The sequence below is a fragment of the Rhinoderma darwinii genome, chromosome 1 (genome assembly GCF_050947455.1).
Source record: "Rhinoderma darwinii isolate aRhiDar2 chromosome 1, aRhiDar2.hap1, whole genome shotgun sequence".
In the NCBI taxonomy this organism is placed as follows: Eukaryota; Metazoa; Chordata; class Amphibia; order Anura; family Rhinodermatidae; genus Rhinoderma; species Rhinoderma darwinii.
The window spans coordinates 475,131,422-475,154,285 of record NC_134687.1 but is presented as its reverse complement, the minus strand read 5'-3'; the positions used below and the strand labels follow the sequence as shown (position 1 = coordinate 475,154,285).

Genomic DNA, 22,864 nt, shown 5'->3' with positions numbered 1-22,864 from the left:
GTCTAGAATGATGGCTATGTACTAGGAATTCCCGCAGATTTTTCCCCCTGCGGTAGGTAATGCTGGGACTCGCTGGAATTGCATCCCTAAGGTCAGGGTCAGCAGTGAGTATCGACCAATGTTTCCGTAAGATATTAGTGATTTGAGGAGAGCAAACGTCAAAAGTACCTATACAACGTATGGCATTGGATGATCTAGATGTAGTACGTCTGGCATCTTTATCTAGAAGTAAACTAGGTCTATCAGATGCCTTAGCCCTGGCATAGGCCCTATGTAGCCACTTTTTGGGGTAACCTCGGGCTAGGAATTTATAATATAGACCGTCGCATTCAGTTTGGAAGGATAAGTCGTTGGAACAGTTTCTCTTGGCTCTCAAATATTGGCCGATAGGAATTCCTTTTTTGAGAGCAGGTGGATGATAGCTGTCCCAATGAAGGAAGCTGTTAGTGGCTGTTACTTTACGGAAAATGTCAGTTTGGACACTGCCACCAGGGTCCAAAGAGATCTTGAGATCGAGAAAACTAATCTCATGATTATGTATCTCATAAGTGAATCTCATTCCAATTGTATTGTGGTTAAGTATAGACATGAAGTCAGTGAAGGTATTGACATCTCCATCCCAAAGGATGAGAATATCGTCAATATAACGCCCCCAAAATAAAATGTGAGAGGTGAAAAAAAGTAAATCATCTGTGAAAACAATAGTGTCTTCCCACCACCCTAGAAATAAATTGGCGTAAGTTGGAGCACAGACAGTACCCATGGCCGTGCCCTTTGTTTGGTGATAATATTTTTTGTCGAAGACAAAAAAATTATGTGTGAGCAAAAAACGTAAGAGTGATAGAACAAATTCATTGTGTAATTGGTATTGTGTGCCTTTGGTGTTCAGAAAGTGTTTGACAGCAATAAGGCCTAAATTGTGCTGGATATTCGTGTACAATGACTCCACGTCTATACTGGCTAACATGGTGGTAGGGGTAACATGGATCTCTTGGATCCTGGTGACAGTGTCTTTGGTATCTCTTAGATAGGAGGATAGAGAGGAGACAAATGGTGACAAAATCTCGTCTACATACAGGCTAATGCCCTGGGTCAGGTTATCATTCCCTGATACAATCGGCCTACCAGGAAGGGGACGAGTGGCCTTATGGACTTTGGGCAGTGCATAAAATGTTGCCAGAGTGGGCGTTGGATTGTATAGCCGTTTAAATTCATCAGGGGTGATGAGTCTGTTTTTTTTAGCATCATCAAGAAGAGCAAAAAGCTCTACTAAAAATACATCGGTGGGATTGCTCCCAAGAATGGTATAAGTCGTGTTATCATCGAGTAATCTATGGACCATGGCAACATAGTCACCCTGGTCCATGATCACTATATTACCTCCTTTATCGGAGGGTTTTATAACCAATTCCTCATTCCTGCACAACTCGTCCAGGGCCTTTCTCTCACTATCACTGAGGTTACCAAAAATCCTTGATCTATCCCCTTTAAGTTTCTTTAAATCGTGACACACCATTTTAACAAAGATGTCGATGTGACTATACTGTGAGAAGGGTGGAGTAAGTTTAGATTTGGGTCTCAGGGATGAGAGAGGGCCGACAACCGAGGTAGCCCCAAATTCATTTTCATATAGTAGATCTTCCAGGTCCCTAAGTGTATTGGCTTCCTCACGATTCTGACTGGTACAGTCATATGCACTACTTTTGAAATATTTATGTAGGGCTAATTTCCTCGCAAACAAGTTGATGTCCTTAGTCCATATAAATTCGTCGTATGGAGGAGTGGGAGTATATGACAGCCCCTTACGTAACAATGTTTCTTGGTGAGGATTCAAATTACAAGAGGATAGATTAAATATCTGCATCTCCTCGTCCCTCAGTGTATCATTGCTAGGTGTTATGGTTTTGTGCCCCATCGTGCATTGACTGGTCCTAAAAAAGGAAAAATAGTCGGCGGAGTCGTAGAGATATTGCCAGCGTTGTTCCCTGAATATGGGGTTACATTTGTGCCAATGGGTTGAGGAGTGGGCGGTATACTCAAGATGCTTGAGAGAGATACAGGAACAGATGTAAAGGAGGTAGACTGCGAATTGGAGGTGGTAGGTGCACATGACTTAGTGCGATAGGGAAAATCTATTGTGGTTTGCTTTGGTGCCACAGGTGTTCTTTTAGACAGACTTGGTCTGTTATTCTTAATTTTACGTTTTGTTCCCAATCTCAAACTGTCACTATGCTGCCTTGATTCATCCGTACCAGAAGTATCTGATTCAGAGAAATCAGTAAAGACAGTGGTGCGTTTCGGAGGAGGGTATTGCCGTGTTTTGTATGTATACACCTGTCCTATATCAAAGTCCCTGCGGTCACGGATATATTTCCGGTGCTTGCGTTCTTTAATTTCTCCCTGTAATTTTTCAATATTGTTCTGTAATTTGTTTTCAGCCACATTAAATTCAGGACTAGACTCAAACACCCTAATGTCAGCTATCTCCTTTTCCAATTGGACTCCAATTTTATTGTGATTTTGTTTTTCAAAATCCAGGAGATAATGAAGCATCCGTAAGGAGCTATCAGTTAGGAGTTCTTCCCAACCTTTCATAAAGGTAGTATCATCACGATGTGAATTCGGTATGATATTAATGCGTAGGCCTCTGTACACTATTTTTTGTTGGATGTATGTGTCAAGGCTAGCTATTTCCCAGCACGACCGAACATATTTCTGATACGTCTTTTGTAGGTCCCTAAATGCGGTGTGGACATCAAACTGATGTAAAGGAATACTCTCGGTAGAAAAAACATACGCCACCTCAGCAGATAGCGTTTCTAAATTAGGTTTTTTGGATAGGAAACCTGCCATAACCAGGTGTACAATTGGTAAAGTGTTCCTAAGTAGGAACAGGATCAGAACGTGGGTGATTAACCCAATATAAATACTGACAAAAAATGAAAAAGATCCTGGGTAGTTGGTGGGCGCAATACACAATAATAACTAATTGCCGTTAGGCAAAAAAGCCCTGTTTTCCAACTGCCATGAAAGATAATAAATAAATAAAGTAAATTCTTTAATGTGCTATATATAGCAATAGGACAGACCACATGAAAGTTAAAAATATCACTGCTTGATTGCCGGGTAAACGTATGCAAGACTGCTGTCCATGCACTAGTGTGATACACCTATGAACCAACGTGCCACGACCGCTGACTTAGCCGTCAGTGGTTATAGTGTGTAATTTAGTTTAACCAGCAAGCAGGAATTAAAAATTGAAGAGCCCCCCCGACATGTTTCGTTACTGCTGTAACGTCCTCAGGGGAAATGGGGCTAATGGCGACGCGCCGGGAAATCCTCCCCTCTTGTAAAGTCCGTCTATGACGTAAACCAAAGTACGTCAGTATACACTCCCAATCACCGAGAGCGAAAGAGTACCAGCCTCCACAGCTGATCCGTGGGCCAATAGGAGGCCATTCATGGAACCAATCAGCCATGGGGAGGTGCGCAGGCGCACACTTGCCGATCGGAAACATAGTCCAAAAGAAGTCCTATAGTGATAGACTGATTATACAGCGTTTATGCTGGTACAATAGAGGACCACGCATGCGCAGTGATACAAAATCACAACTTAGAGAAAAATAAGATAAGATTACAGTGTAAGTGGAAAGTATAAAGTAGGCAGTGACGCCTGTGTATACATAGATGGATAGGACTTCATTTCGCTAAAACGAAGGAAACGGAGCACCGTTGGTAAATGATATAAAGAACCTAATCATACAGTAGGACCTATACGTTTATCCAAGATAAGGACAAACATATGGTCTCCACTTTATTAGGAGATGGGAGCATGGACTAATGGGAAACGGCAGTGTGCGTAGGGCACATACATATCATGAGGGACATAGTCTGAGGAGTCAATAGTTTGTGGACAAATGCACAGCATATGCAAGGATCACGATAAAAGTGACGCATGCGCAGGTAGATGATATCCAGACTTAGAGTAAGTAAGGTATGAATTCATGAATTCAGCGGACTTGTTTTACCTGGAATAAAGATATAACCAAACATCACAGTGCCCGAGGCAGAGCGAGAAGTAAATGATGCAATTAATACATTAGGGAGCATAAGTAGATAAATCTCCATTTCACTCTGCATCGGAATCGGATGCGGATAGGCTACAGGAATTACAAAGTCCATTGGGTTAACTAAATGTCAGATGAATATCAATTGCAAATATTGATTCCAAATTAAGAGGGGAGAATATGGGGGCCGCCATAAAAATGTGGTCCTAGATAGTGTAAACTTTATGAGAGAAACTTGTGAGATTTACTAAAGTATCCATAATCAAGAACAGGTATATGGCTACACTATCCACTAGTATATCAATTAATCAATAAGTGTGTAAAAACACATATAGGAGAGAAACCACAATGCGCATTAGGGACACGTAATCAAGAGCTCCAAATAAAAAACAGAAACAGCGTCAGAGAAAAGCAGTGAAGGTGAACCCCTCATTCAAGCCCTGCGGGGTCAGGGTGCCGAGCCGATGAATCCACCGTGCCTCCTCTTGTAGGAGTCTACGATCTAAGTTACCCGCCCTGGGGCCCAGTTTGAGCTGGGCAACACCCCAGAATTGTAACAATCGAGTATCACCCCCATGAAATTTATGGAAATGCCTGGATAAAGTAGTATCTTCTTTATTATTAATGGTACTCCGATGTTTGGAGATACGTCTCCTCAATTCCTGAACGGTCTTGCCCACGTACAACTTAGGACATGGGCATTTCGCTATGTATATAACTCCACTAGATTGGCAGTTGATAAATTGTTTAATCTCATACAGTTTACCATCCACTGGATTGGTGAAATTCTTAACTGTTGGCATGAGATGGCAAAAGGAACATTTGCCACATGGATGAGAACCTTTGACTGATCTTTTTAGCCAACTAGATGGAGCACTAGATCGTCTAGAATGATGGCTATGTACTAGGAATTCCCGCAGATTTTTCCCCCTGCGGTAGGTAATGCTGGGACTCGCTGGAATTGCATCCCTAAGGTCAGGGTCAGCAGTGAGTATCGACCAATGTTTCCGTAAGATATTAGTGATTTGAGGAGAGCAAACGTCAAAAGTACCTATACAACGTATGGCATTGGATGATCTAGATGTAGTACGTCTGGCATCTTTATCTAGAAGTAAACTAGGTCTATCAGATGCCTTAGCCCTGGCATAGGCCCTATGTAGCCACTTTTTGGGGTAACCTCGGGCTAGGAATTTATAATATAGACCGTCGCATTCAGTTTGGAAGGATAAGTCGTTGGAACAGTTTCTCTTGGCTCTCAAATATTGGCCGATAGGAATTCCTTTTTTGAGAGCAGGTGGATGATAGCTGTCCCAATGAAGGAAGCTGTTAGTGGCTGTTACTTTACGGAAAATGTCAGTTTGGACACTGCCACCAGGGTCCAAAGAGATCTTGAGATCGAGAAAACTAATCTCATGATTATGTATCTCATAAGTGAATCTCATTCCAATTGTATTGTGGTTAAGTATAGACATGAAGTCAGTGAAGGTATTGACATCTCCATCCCAAAGGATGAGAATATCGTCAATATAACGCCCCCAAAATAAAATGTGAGAGGTGAAAAAAAGTAAATCATCTGTGAAAACAATAGTGTCTTCCCACCACCCTAGAAATAAATTGGCGTAAGTTGGAGCACAGACAGTACCCATGGCCGTGCCCTTTGTTTGGTGATAATATTTTTTGTCGAAGACAAAAAAATTATGTGTGAGCAAAAAACGTAAGAGTGATAGAACAAATTCATTGTGTAATTGGTATTGTGTGCCTTTGGTGTTCAGAAAGTGTTTGACAGCAATAAGGCCTAAATTGTGCTGGATATTCGTGTACAATGACTCCACGTCTATACTGGCTAACATGGTGGTAGGGGTAACATGGATCTCTTGGATCCTGGTGACAGTGTCTTTGGTATCTCTTAGATAGGAGGATAGAGAGGAGACAAATGGTGACAAAATCTCGTCTACATACAGGCTAATGCCCTGGGTCAGGTTATCATTCCCTGATACAATCGGCCTACCAGGAAGGGGACGAGTGGCCTTATGGACTTTGGGCAGTGCATAAAATGTTGCCAGAGTGGGCGTTGGATTGTATAGCCGTTTAAATTCATCAGGGGTGATGAGTCTGTTTTTTTTAGCATCATCAAGAAGAGCAAAAAGCTCTACTAAAAATACATCGGTGGGATTGCTCCCAAGAATGGTATAAGTCGTGTTATCATCGAGTAATCTATGGACCATGGCAACATAGTCACCCTGGTCCATGATCACTATATTACCTCCTTTATCGGAGGGTTTTATAACCAATTCCTCATTCCTGCACAACTCGTCCAGGGCCTTTCTCTCACTATCACTGAGGTTACCAAAAATCCTTGATCTATCCCCTTTAAGTTTCTTTAAATCGTGACACACCATTTTAACAAAGATGTCGATGTGACTATACTGTGAGAAGGGTGGAGTAAGTTTAGATTTGGGTCTCAGGGATGAGAGAGGGCCGACAACCGAGGTAGCCCCAAATTCATTTTCATATAGTAGATCTTCCAGGTCCCTAAGTGTATTGGCTTCCTCACGATTCTGACTGGTACAGTCATATGCACTACTTTTGAAATATTTATGTAGGGCTAATTTCCTCGCAAACAAGTTGATGTCCTTAGTCCATATAAATTCGTCGTATGGAGGAGTGGGAGTATATGACAGCCCCTTACGTAACAATGTTTCTTGGTGAGGATTCAAATTACAAGAGGATAGATTAAATATCTGCATCTCCTCGTCCCTCAGTGTATCATTGCTAGGTGTTATGGTTTTGTGCCCCATCGTGCATTGACTGGTCCTAAAAAAGGAAAAATAGTCGGCGGAGTCGTAGAGATATTGCCAGCGTTGTTCCCTGAATATGGGGTTACATTTGTGCCAATGGGTTGAGGAGTGGGCGGTATACTCAAGATGCTTGAGAGAGATACAGGAACAGATGTAAAGGAGGTAGACTGCGAATTGGAGGTGGTAGGTGCACATGACTTAGTGCGATAGGGAAAATCTATTGTGGTTTGCTTTGGTGCCACAGGTGTTCTTTTAGAAACTGTTCCAACGACTTATCCTTCCAAACTGAATGCGACGGTCTATATTATAAATTCCTAGCCCGAGGTTACCCCAAAAAGTGGCTACATAGGGCCTATGCCAGGGCTAAGGCATCTGATAGACCTAGTTTACTTCTAGATAAAGATGCCAGACGTACTACATCTAGATCATCCAATGCCATACGTTGTATAGGTACTTTTGACGTTTGCTCTCCTCAAATCACTAATATCTTACGGAAACATTGGTCGATACTCACTGCTGACCCTGACCTTAGGGATGCAATTCCAGCGAGTCCCAGCATTACCTACCGCAGGGGGAAAAATCTGCGGGAATTCCTAGTACATAGCCATCATTCTAGACGATCTAGTGCTCCATCTAGTTGGCTAAAAAGATCAGTCAAAGGTTCTCATCCATGTGGCAAATGTTCCTTTTGCCATCTCATGCCAACAGTTAAGAATTTCACCAATCCAGTGGATGGTAAACTGTATGAGATTAAACAATTTATCAACTGCCAATCTAGTGGAGTTATATACATAGCGAAATGCCCATGTCCTAAGTTGTACGTGGGCAAGACCGTTCAGGAATTGAGGAGACGTATCTCCAAACATCGGAGTACCATTAATAATAAAGAAGATACTACTTTATCCAGGCATTTCCATAAATTTCATGGGGGTGATACTCGATTGTTACAATTCTGGGGTGTTGCCCAGCTCAAACTGGGCCCCAGGGCGGGTAACTTAGATCGTAGACTCCTACAAGAGGAGGCACGGTGGATTCATCGGCTCGGCACCCTGACCCCGCAGGGCTTGAATGAGGGGTTCACCTTCACTGCTTTTCTCTGACGCTGTTTCTGTTTTTTATTTGGAGCTCTTGATTACGTGTCCCTAATGCGCATTGTGGTTTCTCTCCTATATGTGTTTTTACACACTTATTGATTAATTGATATACTAGTGGATAGTGTAGCCATATACCTGTTCTTGATTATGGATACTTTAGTAAATCTCACAAGTTTCTCTCATAAAGTTTACACTATCTAGGACCACATTTTTATGGCGGCCCCCATATTCTCCCCTCTTAATTTGGAATCAATATTTGCAATTGATATTCATCTGACATTTAGTTAACCCAATGGACTTTGTAATTCCTGTAGCCTATCCGCATCCGATTCCGATGCAGAGTGAAATGGAGATTTATCTACTTATGCTCCCTAATGTATTAATTGCATCATTTACTTCTCGCTCTGCCTCGGGCACTGTGATGTTTGGTTATATCTTTATTCCAGGTAAAACAAGTCCGCTGAATTCATGAATTCATACCTTACTTACTCTAAGTCTGGATATCATCTACCTGCGCATGCGTCACTTTTATCGTGATCCTTGCATATGCTGTGCATTTGTCCACAAACTATTGACTCCTCAGACTATGTCCCTCATGATATGTATGTGCCCTACGCACACTGCCGTTTCCCATTAGTCCATGCTCCCATCTCCTAATAAAGTGGAGACCATATGTTTGTCCTTATCTTGGATAAACGTATAGGTCCTACTGTATGATTAGGTTCTTTATATCATTTACCAACGGTGCTCCGTTTCCTTCGTTTTAGCGAAATGAAGTCCTATCCATCTATGTATACACAGGCGTCACTGCCTACTTTATACTTTCCACTTACACTGTAATCTTATCTTATTTTTCTCTAAGTTGTGATTTTGTATCACTGCGCATGCGTGGTCCTCTATTGTACCAGCATAAACGCTGTATAATCAGTCTATCACTATAGGACTTCTTTTGGACTATGTTTCCGATCGGCAAGTGTGCGCCTGCGCACCTCCCCATGGCTGATTGGTTCCATGAATGGCCTCCTATTGGCCCACGGATCAGCTGTGGAGGCTGGTACTCTTTCGCTCTCGGTGATTGGGAGTGTATACTGACGTACTTTGGTTTACGTCATAGACGGACTTTACAAGAGGGGAGGATTTCCCGGCGCGTCGCCATTAGCCCCATTTCCCCTGAGGACGTTACAGCAGTAACGAAACATGTCGGGGGGGCTCTTCAATTTTTAATTCCTGCTTGCTGGTTAAACTAAATTACACACTATAACCACTGACGGCTAAGTCAGCGGTCGTGGCACGTTGGTTCATAGGTGTATCACACTAGTGCATGGACAGCAGTCTTGCATACGTTTACCCGGCAATCAAGCAGTGATATTTTTAACTTTCATGTGGTCTGTCCTATTGCTATATATAGCACATTAAAGAATTTACTTTATTTATTTATTATCTTTCATGGCAGTTGGAAAACAGGGCTTTTTTGCCTAACGGCAATTAGTTATTATAGTGCCATCTTTTGTCTCAAAGTGAACAAAACCTATGACGTGGCATAAGGAGAAAAGTGTGTATAGTACGCTGTCAGTTGTGCCAAATGTATTATATACACAGATTAGTCATAATACTTAAACCACTGACAGGTGAAGTGAATAACATTATTATGGATGGGCATAGGGAGGGAAGGCTATCCGGTCTGGTCCGATCCCACAGAAAAATTTCTGTACCGCATATTGCTGAAAAAGTTAATGCTGGCTATGATAAAAAGGTGTTAGGACATACAGTGCATTGCAGTTTGCTGTGTTTGGGGCTGCATAACCAAAGACCGGTCAGAATGCCCATGCTGAGTCCTGTGATTCTGTTAATAGTATATACACCCACCACCAATCATTTGTTTCTTCATATTGTGTTTCTCTTAGTAGAATGGTGACTTCTGATTTACTCATATATTTTTGCAGGATGTGGACCAACTAAAGGCTGACACCAATTATAAGAATGTGCACTACGCTGTGAACTTTGCTCCAGAACTGCAAGAAATCATTACAGAAACCAAACACATGGAACAGTTGGGCTTTTCTGTTGGTGAATTGCCGAGAAATGTAGCCCTGCAAGAAGACAAATTCTTAAGGTGGTTTAACTTTACGGCAGCATTGCCATTTCACAGTTCTTAATGTTTTGTATGGATTGGTACCTGACTTAAATAGTAATTCTCTGACTTAAAACACACTTATGTTTACCATAAGTGAGTATTTTGTAATGCATGGAGCAAGGTATGCCACCCAGCCATTGCAATCCTGCTCAGCAATACGCTCTGCAGCTGTCGCAAGACAACTCCCAACAGCTTGTGAGGACATGCTGGTAGTTGTAGCTTTACAGCAGCTGGAGAGCTGCAAGTTAGAGATCACTGGATTAGACCAATCCCACACCCCTGTCCAAGTACCCGATCTCACCAGTCTCAGAAATGAGGAACCCAAGAAAGTTACATGTTCGTATACCACCACATTCTTTACCACTAAAGTCAATGATGAAAAATTTGTTGGGTACGGGATATTTAGCATTTAGCTTTTGACATGAGTGGAGAGAGAAATATATTATAACTCAAAACTAGTACGATATTAGTAAAGCACCGTATTTACAAAGATATCCACCATTTTACATAAATGTAAATTTATGTAACTTTTCAGAAGTTGATGAATATGTGATAAATAATTTGTCAGAATTATGATGACTCCTATACTCTAATAAATACCTTCTTTATTTAGGGTTTTTCACACACGACAGATTTGTTGCAGTCATGTATGCGACTGTCTTATTAATCTGAATGGGGCTTGCAGTAATCCATGCACGTGCTGCAGGGGCAACCACATTCAGATGTAGAGAACCCAATTTCTGTAACAAATCTGCCATGTGTAAACATACCTTTAGAGTTCTCTTTCCAGTGTTAAGGTTTATAGTTTTTTATGTCTTACTTAGAACATTGACAATACTTAAAACCATGTTTCCCATGAACCATCTAGGGCTTTAGTTTCTTACTTATTTAAACATTTATACTTGGGTCATCATAGCAATGCTAACACTTTTACAGGTACATTGATGACATGAAACAAATTCTTGCTTCTTATGAGAAACTAATGAAGGCACTAAATGAAGCTGAAATCCAACTTCTTGATAATCACGTCCGAGAACTTTTGAAAGTATTTAGATCTGGATACAGAAGATTGAATTGGAACTCATTAGGTAACACAATTTGGACACAATTTTCTTGCACTCTGGTCTACATTATTTTTGGGGAGGCTAAACTAATATTTGCAATTTTTTTGTTTATTAGAAAGGCTGAAAGTAAAGAAACGATCTAATCATATTATCTTCTGATTGTTTTCTGTAGTGTGTGGGTTTAAGTTTTGCTTTTGTATCTGTTTGTTTTGGCTTTGTACAGTCGGAGAACATGAGACGGTATCTTCTAATTGTCCACTGTTCACAATAGACAACCATTATATACATTGACATTTTCTGTCTCCGTGATTTCTGAACTGGGCTGGTTGAGTGTCTGCTCAGTATTTAGGCTTGACCCTGGGCAGCTGCTTCCCTGCAAGGCGAGCTACTTGGAAGTAAACAGTGTATGTGAATAAAACAGCAGCATTTTTTTCCTTATAACTTAAAAGAAAAATATTGACATTTTCTATTGCTAGGTATTGGTGACTACATTAACCGCTGCAGTCAGGCGGTCTCAAAGTTAGAGTCTTTGGTACATAAAGTTCAGAAGAATGCCAACGACATTGACAATAAGCTGTCGGCTATCGAATCTGCAAACCTTTTTAAATTTCTCAATAAAAACTCAACAGATCTTCCAGGTATGTTAACCTGAAAAATTTAAAAAAAGCAAACAAATGCACTTCTGCGCTGATAATTTCTTGAAGGTATCGGGCTCATATCTTTAGTTTCCCAGTTTTGTTAAATATTCATGTGACATTTTATTATTTGCATAATTTTTGTTGTCCACAGATTTATAAATAAACCCATGTACCCACACAAACAGGCGTTTTTTATGCTGTCCACGGGTCAGATAATGCATAACTCCTGATACATATAACTGTAATTGACTAACACTGGATCCTCTAAGCTCTGGTTACACGGCAAAATAAAGTCACACACCAGACACAATAAAATTAACACCTGTTGACATTTTGTAAATGTTGCAAGGCTGCTTTAAACTTTTTACCACATACGGAATAATTGGAGTTGCATCGCGACTTATCGCAAAATAACACGATTTTATGTCATCGTGTAGCCCCAACATGTGCAACAACAACAAAAAAAGTAACCAGTTTAGTACAAATAGCTCAGCAGATTTAAAGCTGCAGTAGTGGCATTCAAATTTTCCTTTCCACTAGTTTAATAGCTCTCCCCCCACTTTCTATAACTGTATTGTTGTCATTTTTACTTTGGTAGGTGTCAAGGAATTCTTTGAATACACTGAAAATGAACGGTCAAAAGACGCTGAAATTATGACAAGAAAGTATGCTGCCATCGGGTCTATTTTAACAAAAATAGAAGGCCTAGTGGTAAACACAAACACGGGCAAAAATCCTCAAATGACTCAATATTATGCATTCTGGGAAAACAAAGTTTACACAACCTTGACAAAGATGGTCATAAAGTAAGTAAAACTTTTGATCGCTTTGTTTCGGTAGATCATTTCATGTATTTTCACACTGGAAGAAAGCTGCTACGTTTCATGAGTGAACTATACCGAAGAAACAGAGCATATAGTCATTTGTATATAAGAATAGAGCAAATTTATTTAACAAGTAACATAGACAATGCTAAAAAACATGAATAGACAAGACTCTAGTGAAAATATATGGTACATTGGAGCGAGACCAAAAATGCTGGATGATATGTACAAATTAGAGGGCTGTTGTAAGTTCACACAGAATATACGATAGACCCCAAATGGGTCTAAGTTTGAATAAGTTCTAATCCCTGAGGAAGCATATTATAGCGAAATGCGCGTTGGGGTCTTTGTGGTCGAGCAAGTCTTTTCTTTCCATCTGCTGTAATGGGTATGGCTGTTCACTGAAGCATACTTTTTGGCACTGGCACTGGCACTTTTTCTTCTCCCTCTCTACTATTAGGCCTCATGCACGCGACCGTAGCCATGTGCACAGCCGTGATTTTCGGGTCGGCCGGCCACGGAGTGTCAGCCGTGAGCCGCCCGCAAATCGCGGGCTGTGCACATGGCCGCGGCCATTATTTTCAATGAGCCCGGGTTCCCGGGCCGTGCACGGACCGTAAAAACTACGGTCGTGTGCACGACCCCATAGAAAAGAATGGGGCCGCAATTCTCCCGTGGATTTTCGGGGGAATTGCGGCCGCAAAAACAAGGTCGTGTGCATGAGGCCTTAGGCCGCGGCCATTGTTTTCAATGAGCCCGAACCGCAGAACCGGGCCGTAATAAGACATGCCCGTTCTTTCTGCGGTCCGGGCTCCCGCAAAAACTACGGTCGTGTGCACGGCCCCATAGAAAAGAATGGGGCCGCAATTCTCCCGTGGATTTTCGGGGGAATTGCGGCCGCAAAAACACGGTCGTGTGTATGAGGCCTTAGAGTTATTTATGTGGGATTAGAATTGATTAAAATTTAGAACCATTTGGGGTCTATCGTATATTCTGTGTGAACTTTCAACAGCCTTCTAATTTGTACATATCATCCATCATTTGTGGTCTCGCACCAATGTACCATATATTTTCACTAGAGTCTTGTCCATTCATGTTTTTTAGCATTGTCTGTCTTACTTGTTAAATAAATTAGCTATATTCTTATATACAAATGGCAATATGCTCTATTTCTGCATTATAGTTCATTAATTTATGGAGTTGCCTGCATTATTATGGGGGATGTTTGCTTAAACATTGCCTAGCCCTTAAGAATTATGTTTTTGGAATTTGTATATTGCTCATATTACATTTCATGAGTGATGGATAACTCTATGATTTGTCAGTTTTAGCTTGGGGTACAAAGTGATGAATGTACTGTACAACTGTTATGGTTCTTTTAGGAAACTAAAATTCTGTTTCTTACAGGAATTTCCAGGCTTTTAACGCGGCTATTATTGCAAATGTTCCTCTCTTTCAAGTTGAAACCATTCTGTCTGCTCCAGAAATTATTCTTCATCCTAACTTCAATGAAATTTTTAAACTGATCGTGCAGTGCTACAAGGGGTGTCTTGAAACCACAAAGGTAACAATATAATATGGTTAAAACAATATATAAATGTAAAACAAATGTGTACTAGTGTTTTATGTGGAAAGGAAAAAAGAAGCCAGCAATTGCTGCACCTGAAAATAAGTTCCAAGAATCTGAAGGGCCGTTTCTGCATGAAGTGTGTGGATTTCTGCAAACCTCGTTAACATGAATGAGACAGTCACAGAAATTTCTGCAACAAATTTGCTTCATGTGAACATACCGAGTTGTGCAGTTAGAGACCACCCTTTCATTTAATTTCCAGACAAAATTGACATTACGTAGACGTAATTAACTTTTCCGTGGCAGAAAGAATTAACAGAGAATTAGACAAAAACATTGAACACTGATTATAATGTCAAACCTATCAGTATTTCATTTTGAGTTTTCTGTACCCTACTGCAACTTTAACTTCTTTAGCCTTCCTATATTAAAAACCAACAAGTTACAGCTATGCCCTCCCAACAAAAGATGGTTCTATAGGAGTCAGTTAGTGGGTCTAACATTCATACAAGTACTGACCCAAATGTAGAGCCAGTCACTGTGTTCCCATAGTAGCTACTGGCTTTGTTATGGAGGTAACGTGGCAATTACAGTTTCCCCATTATAGAGCAAGCCACAGTGGTCCCATGAAAGAGCCAATAGCAGTGCTCCATAGCAAAGCTAGTCTCAAGTGTCAACAACAAATAACAACCGATCACAGTCAGTATTATGCACCCATAACACAACCAGGCACTGTGCCCCTGTAACAAAGCTATCTTTTTAACAAGTATCGTCTTCCCTTATGCTGCTACTGAACTCCCATAAATTGTTAGTGATGCGCTGCTCACTGCTGGCTCTATTACATGAGTAATGTCTCAGATGAGACATTACTGTGCCCTTTTGAGCTCAATGACCCTTCTCACTCTTATTTAGAACAGGACACAAATATTCTTATTTAGAACAGGACACAAATTTGTATAAGTAGTGTTATGGGGGGTTTACGTTCTGTTTATGCTATACTACAAATCTTCGTGAACCAACAACGGGTCTCATGTATGAAAACTAGTACAGACAAGAACGTAAAGTGTTACTCATAGCCATTAATTTGATCACTGCTTTCATTTAGACTGCTTTGAAAATATAAAAGCTGAAATCTGATTGGCTGCTGTGAGCAGATCCTCCAGTTCTTTTCTGCACTAGTTATCATACACAAGGCTGTATTTATCAGTCATTCATTTTGCTGGACCCTCAGTATCAGTTATGTTTTTGGCTTTTTTCACATTTGTGTCTAGATTTCCGCTGCATGCAGTGCTATATTTCCGATGATATGTGACGGAATCTGCCCACATGTGAACAGAGCCTTATATAGTAATTTACTTATTTTGTGTGAATTATGTGATAGTTCAGGACATGTCTTTTTCTAAAACCCATTATTTCTGCTCTCAGAGTTTTGTACGCTGGATGCATGGGACTTGCATTCTCTGTCCTCCTCAAAAATCTGAGGATGATGAACCGATTATCTACAGTTTCTACAATGACATTTACCAGAGTCCTCAGATCACAGAACAAGCTCTTATTATCAACCAGAACATGCACAAGCTTCTCACATCACTCACAAAGTACCTGAACAGGTGGAAGAGGTATCGGCCTTTATGGAAGCTGGATAAAGCCATTGTACTAGAGCGGTTTGCTGCTAGGAAGCCATCCTGCGTCACATATGATGAGAAGTTGCAGTTTTATAGTCGTCTAGCTCAGGAGGTTACACAACAACCTTTGAGTAAAGATGAACAATGTATTAGACTGTATCTGGGGCCGCTGGCCTACACTGTGCAGGAAAATGCTAGAGCATGGGTAAACTCCCTTGGACACCTTCTAAATGAGTCTGCCCGTGAACAGCTCTACAGTCTACGAGATGAGTTGGATGTATGTTCATATTTATTTTTCATTTATAAGTCTTTATAAGATGTAATAGTCTACCATTCTATCTATAATGATCATTTACTAGGTTAACTATAAATATGAAGTAAACACTGATTATAAAAAAAGAATCGGAATAGATTTAAGTTATATAGCTTCTTACTTATACATGGTTTTATGTAAAACTTGGCTTTTTTTTTCTTCTCATATTCGCCCAAAATTACCAATTTATGTCCAAACTATCTTGCTGGTCACCTTTGGATTTAAGCTGGCCATACACATAAGATAAACATTGGCTAAAGCCACTGATTTCAGCACCATTTCCCAATTAGTTTATGTGTATGTGGGCCTCCCGACTCTCTCCGAAAAGTATGTCAGGGTAAGAGGGATCGGCATGTTGGATTTCAACATTCCTGATCCTTGCAAAAGATGAGCTGATGCCAGAGGGGTCTGTCAGCGGCGTGTTCCCCTCTTCACATTGAAATAAACAGGCGTACTCAGCCGAGCCAAGTGTGCATTTTTCTGGTGGAGTTAGGAGAAATAGCCGTCAGCCGAACAAGAGATACGATGACAATTATATGTCCTGCTTCAGACTTTAAGACAAAAGTTAATTCTTGGTGGATTTTTTTTCTTGCCTTATTAACTGTTACTATGTTACTTTATGGAAACTGGTGGCCATCTTGTTCTGATAAAGAGGGCGTAAATATGTGTGTCTGACTACACTCGATCTCCGTAGCAGCATAGTGATCCAGGGGTAGTCACCCACTGGCTACAGTTCATGTTGCTACCAATGGTTCAAACTTATTCAGTCATGGCCTAGCAAATACAGAACTACTGCATACCAAATAGCAGTCCATTATATACAGCATAACCTTTTAATGTTTTTCTTTGTGTTGTAGAGACTGTCGATAAATCTAATGAGAACACCAGACACGCTTGAAGATCTTAAATTTGTTCTTGCTACAATTGCAGACATTAGAGATATGTCTCTAGTAGTGGAAATGCGCTATCGAGATATGCAAGAAAGATATAGGACCCTGACAATGTATAATATTGAGGTGGGTAGGATGCAGGAATATGACATCCATTCAGTTAAGTAGACTTATGCTGACTGTAATGTACCATGTGCAATATTGTCCTTTAGAAATAAAAATAAATACATTTGAACCATAGTTGTTATTAATGTACATAAACTAATACATGAAAAAAAGAAACATATTAACACTCCTATCTATCTATCTATCTATCTATCTATCTATCTATCTATCTATCTATCTATCTATCTATCTATCTATCTATCTATCTATCTATCTACAGTGTGTTCAAATAATATCTTAACCTCAAATATGTAAACTTCATTGCTTTGTATAGGTACTACTATTACTATTCGGTGCTGCTAGTATTAGTACTTTGTACGGTTGGCTTCAAATAAAGAAATCCATTTGATCATTATATTTGCTGCACCTTATTTGGAGTCACCGCACCAGGGCAGGCCATGCTGTACTTATTGGGTGGAATTTATGAAGACTGGCGTTTCATTCCAGTCTTAATATAAAGAGTACAGGAGTAAAATGTGCCTAATTTATTAAGAGGAGCACGTAAAAATTTATTTTCTAATTGTATTGATGGTTTTGGGGTCATGCAACAGACTTTCATTGTTGATAAAAATGTATTCCTAGCACTGTTTTAACCCCCGAATTACGTCCGAAATTACGGCTTGAAAGCATTGACAAACATCTGCCCATTGAAAGCAATGGGCTGACGTTTGTCTGTTCACACGAGACGTATATTTACGCGTCGCTGTCAAAAGACGGCGCGTAAATAGACGCCCGCGCCAAAGAAGTGTCATGTCACTTCTTTAGACGTAAATGGAGCCGTTTTCCATGGACTCCATGGAATACCAGCTCCAGTTACGTCCGTAATTGACGCGGCGTTCAAGCGCCTGCACATGCCGTTACGGCTGAAATGACGGGGCTGTTTTCTCCTGAAAACAGCCCCGTAATTTCAGCCGTTACGGACGCTGCCATGTGAACATACCCTAAGGGCGTGTCCATACACAACGGAATTGCGGCAGAAAATTTGCTGTGGCAAAAATGCACCATTTCTTACGTTTTTTACGGCAGAAAATGGTGCGTAAATTGCTGCATTTTTCGCAATGTTAGGAGATGGTGACCTCTCCTCTGAAAAAAGCAGCAATTCTGTCCAAATTCCGCAGCAGGAATTGACATGCTGCAGTCCGAAGAATACGCACCACAGGTGAGTTTCTGCTCTGAATTTTTGCGCAGCACGTGGATGAGATTTGTTAAATCTCATCCACTTTGCTGCTACTGTATTCTGCTGCGTTTTTTCCATCCAAAATTCCGGACGGAAAAAACGTGTCAATTCCGCAGCGTGTGGACGAGCCCTAATACATTTTTGCCATGTGTACTTCGATCTGGTCTTTCTGTTATTTTGAGTTGTAAATCAAGAAAATTCCGCGATTATGTCTTATGCTTTCTTGATTTGAGTATGCACATACTATACTTTTAGCTTCTTGGACTGTGTTGCATGGCATTGTTTTTGTGATTCATGCAATACGCTAAAAATATATTGCATTTTTTTTAATATGTGTTTGTTCGATACTATGTTTATTTTATCTCTAGTTTGATGAAGAAGAGAAAGTTTTGTCAGAGAAAATAACACATATCTGGGAAGATCTGTTCTTGGAATCAAAACAGATGGATCGCAGCCTTGGAAAAGTGAAAAGGAAATTTACCCAGGTAATTATATAGCTTGGCCCATCTCTGTTACTATGCAGCAATGAAAATATAAGTATGCACCATAACATATTATATTGCTAAGTACATCCCCACTGCTATGCATGATAGTCATATACAGACAAATATAAGTTATAATGCATGTAAAAATTAAACAATTAATTACATTTAAATAATCAATAACTTTAATTGGAGACTAAATTTATATTTTTTCTTTTACATCCAAACACAAATATTTTCTCTTAGTCTTACCCCCCCCCCCCCACTTCAAATATGACAAGTGGTTTAGGGCCTGTTCATATCAGCGTTGCTTTCCGTTGTGGGGTTTCCTCTGAGCTTTCCGTCGGGGGAACCCCTCAATGGAAAGGCAAACGGAAACCTTAGTTTCCGTTTGCATCACAATTGATCTCAATGCTGACGAATATTTTGCTAATGGTTTCCGTTTTACACTGTTGTGAAAGGGTTCCATTTTTTTGACGGAATCAATTGCGAAGTCGGAAACCATTAGCAAAGTATCCGTCAGCATTGAGATCAATGGTGATGCAAACAGAAGCTAAGGGCATGTTCAGACGTGGCGGAATTGCTGCAGACACTGTCCGCATCAATGCCGCACATAATCCGTGTTGCGGATTCCGTTGCGGATTTGGCTAAAATGTTAGGTAAAATGCTGCGGATTTGGCTAAAATGTTAGGTAAAATGCTGCGTATTTGTCGTTGCGGATTCAGGTTCGGATCACACCCTGCTCTCTTTCAAACATTCCATCCCAGTCTGGTTATAGACCATGACACACATAAGTCCAGCCTTGATCCTGTGTGTTGCGCTCACTATACCCTGCACTGGAGGTGTCCCACAATTCGGGACGGTAGTGTACCTGAAAAACAAATAGACAGTGCATTTTGAAGTTTGATTTGCATGTATGAATAACGTTATATATGTTATATGTTTATCTTTGTTATAATGTTTACATACTGCAGATGCTGCTATTCAGACATCATACAAACAAGTAAACTAGTGAAAACATGACATAAACATGAAAAGCTACTTACAAGGTTAATAAAACTTCCATATCCATTCGCCTATATCTGGCCATGGTAATAGCTCTGTGTTCATGTAATAAGCCTGGAAGGCGAAAATTTAGGTTTTCTCTTCCTCATCAGAATGATGAAATATCCTGTTCCTGAAAGAAATCCGCAACTCAACACACAGCAAATCCGCAACACACATTACATCTGCGGATTTCATTGCGTCATTTTGAAACTCCATTGAAGTCAATGGGGAAATTCCACAACAAGTCCGCAACAGACAGTGCATGCTGCGGTCTGAAAATTCCGCACCGCAGCCTATGTTCCGCAGCTGAGTTTTCTGCAACGTCTGCACGAAGTTAACTAAAAAGGTGTTGAAACTAATGGACAAACTGTCCGCAGCGGAATTCCACAGCATTTCTGCCACATCTGAACGTTCCCTAAGGTTCCCTTTCCGTTGAGGGGTTCCCCCAACTGAAAGCTCAGACGGAACCCCTCAATGGAAAGCAACGCTGATGTGAACACAGCCTTAGAGATTGTTACGCAGTACCAGATTCCTCACTGTGCTGGTGTTACGGGACACAATGCTCCTGTCCCTGTGGACTTATCAGTTAGGTCTGCCATGCAGCAGTGAAGGGGATGTTGTATGTGAGTGGTCTGATTGGATCCTGTGTATTTGAGGAGAGCTGCATGGGAGCATGAAGGGTTAATTGGCTGTTGAGGGGCACTGTGGCTGACAATGGGGGTTTTGTGCCTGGCCCTGTGGCTTTACCTGTGACTGTCATTGTATAGGGCTTTGTGCAGTATAGGGACTCAGTGGTTGGCACTATATGGGGGCTCTGTGTCTGTCACTATATTGCAGCATTTTGGCTGCAGATGTATGGGGGGTCTGTTTCTGTCGATGCTATGAACTAACTGGCTGACTGTGTTATGGGGTACTTTAGATGGGACTGAAATGTGAGCACTGTGGATAGAGTTGTTGTGGTATATTGACTGGCACTGTTATGAGGACAGGTATTTTTATGCAGGTCTGTAATTAGTACACTGACATTGCATGGCAATATTATGGAGACGCTGACAATGTTATGGGGGTACTCAATGTGGTCAGCAAGTGCACTTACGTGTGTGTGCGTGCAGACGTTTATGTGTCTGTGAACTTCCCATTCGACACAAAGTCCTGCATATGCCCCTGTACTTTCAAAATGCTATTCTTTTTTAATAGATTACAAAAGATCAAATTGAAGACTATAAGAAAGAGGTGGCACAGTTTGCAGAATTATTCCGTTCTGAAGGACCTGGAGCTGTTGGAGATGACCTTGAAAAGGGTACTTATAATAAAGTGCCCAAAATGTGTTATTTGAAGTTAATTACAGATATTACATGGTAGTCGTGTAACAATTTTCATGCCTTGAGAGAACTGGAGTTGGCACTATTATATACACTACCGTTCAAAAGTTTGGGGCCACCCAGACAATTTTGTGTTTTCCATGAAAACTCACACTTATATTTATCAAATGAGTTGCAAAATGACTAGGAAATATAGTCAAGACATTGACAAGGTTAGAAATAATGATTTTTATTTCAAATAATAATTTTCTCCTTCAAACTTTTCTTTCGTCAAAGAATGCTCCATTTGCAGCAATTACAGCATTGCAGACCTTTGGCATTCTAGCTGTTAATTTGCTGAGGTAATCGGGAGAAATTTCACCCCATGCTTCCAGAAGCCCCTCCCACAAGTTGGATTGGCTTGATGGGCACTTCTTGCGTACCATACGGTCAAGCTGCTCCCACAACAGCTCTATGGGGTTGAGATCTGGTGACTGCGCTGGCCACTCCATTACAGATAGAATACCAGCTGCCTGCTTCTTCCCTAAATAGTTCTTGCATAATTTGGAGGTGTGCTTTGGGTCATTGTCCTGTTGTAGGATGAAATTGGCTCCAATCAAGCGCTGTCCACAGGGTATGGCATGGCGTTGCAAAATGGAGTGATAGCCTTCCTTATTCAAAATCCCTTTTACCTTGTACAAATCTCCCACTTTACCAGCACCAAAGCAACCCCAGACGATCACATTACCTGCACCATGCTTGACAGATGGCGTCAGGCACTCTTCCAGCATCTTTTCAGTTGTTCTGCCTCTCACAAATGTTCTTCTGCGTGATCCAAACACCTCAAACTTCGATTCGTCTGTACATAACACTTTTTTCCAATCTTCCTCTGTCCAATGTCTGTGTGCTTTTGCCCATATTAATCTTTTGCTTTTATTAGCCAGTCTCAGATATGGCTTTTTCTTTGCCACTCTGCCCTGAAGGCCAGCATCCCTGAGTCGCCTCTTCACTGTAGATGTTGACATTGGCGTTTTGCGGGTACTATTTAATGAAGCTGCCAGTTGAGGACCTGTGAGGCGTCTATTTCTCAAACTAGAGAATCTAATGTACTTGTCTTGTTGCTCAATTGTGCAGCGGGGCCTCCCACTTCTCTTTCTACTCTGGTTAGAGCCTGTTTGTGCTGTCCTCTGAAGGGAGTAGTACACACCGTTGTAGGAAATCTTCAGTTTCTTGGCAATTTCTCGCATGGAATAGCCTTCATTTCTAAGAACAAGAATAGACTGTCGAGTTTCACATGAAAGCTCTCTTTTTCTAGCCATTTTGAGAGTTTAATCGAAGCCACAAATGTAATGCTCCAGATTCTCAACTAACTCAAGGGAAGGTCAGTTTTATAGCTCCTCTAAACAGCAAAACTGTTTACAGCGGTGCTAACATAATTACACAAGGGTTTGCAAGTGTTTTCTAATCATCCATTAGCCTTCTAACACAGTTAGCAAACACAATGTACCATTAGAACACTGGAGTGATGGTTGCTGGAAATGGGCCTCTATACACCTATGTAGATATTGCATTAAAAACCAGACGTTTGCAGCTAGAATAGTCATTTAGCACATTAACAATGTATAGAGTGTATTTCTGATTAATTTAATGTTATCTTCATTGAAAAAAACTGTGC

General features: G+C 40.8%; 1 protein-coding gene across 1 annotated transcript in view; it reads left to right on the top strand.

Moving 5' to 3' along the window:
- The window catches only part of DNAH10 (dynein axonemal heavy chain 10), a 198,176-nt gene that overhangs the window by 64,531 nt on the left and 110,781 nt on the right, over nt 1-22,864 (top strand). The window contains exons 15-23 of the mRNA XM_075833733.1: nt 9,903-10,072; nt 11,030-11,181; nt 11,634-11,795; nt 12,394-12,601; nt 14,027-14,183; nt 15,615-16,091; nt 16,985-17,143; nt 18,728-18,844; nt 21,086-21,188. Of these exons, the coding sequence (XP_075689848.1) occupies nt 9,903-10,072; nt 11,030-11,181; nt 11,634-11,795; nt 12,394-12,601; nt 14,027-14,183; nt 15,615-16,091; nt 16,985-17,143; nt 18,728-18,844; nt 21,086-21,188 (1,705 nt within the window). The remainder of the gene's footprint in view (nt 1-9,902; nt 10,073-11,029; nt 11,182-11,633; nt 11,796-12,393; nt 12,602-14,026; nt 14,184-15,614; nt 16,092-16,984; nt 17,144-18,727; nt 18,845-21,085; nt 21,189-22,864) is intronic.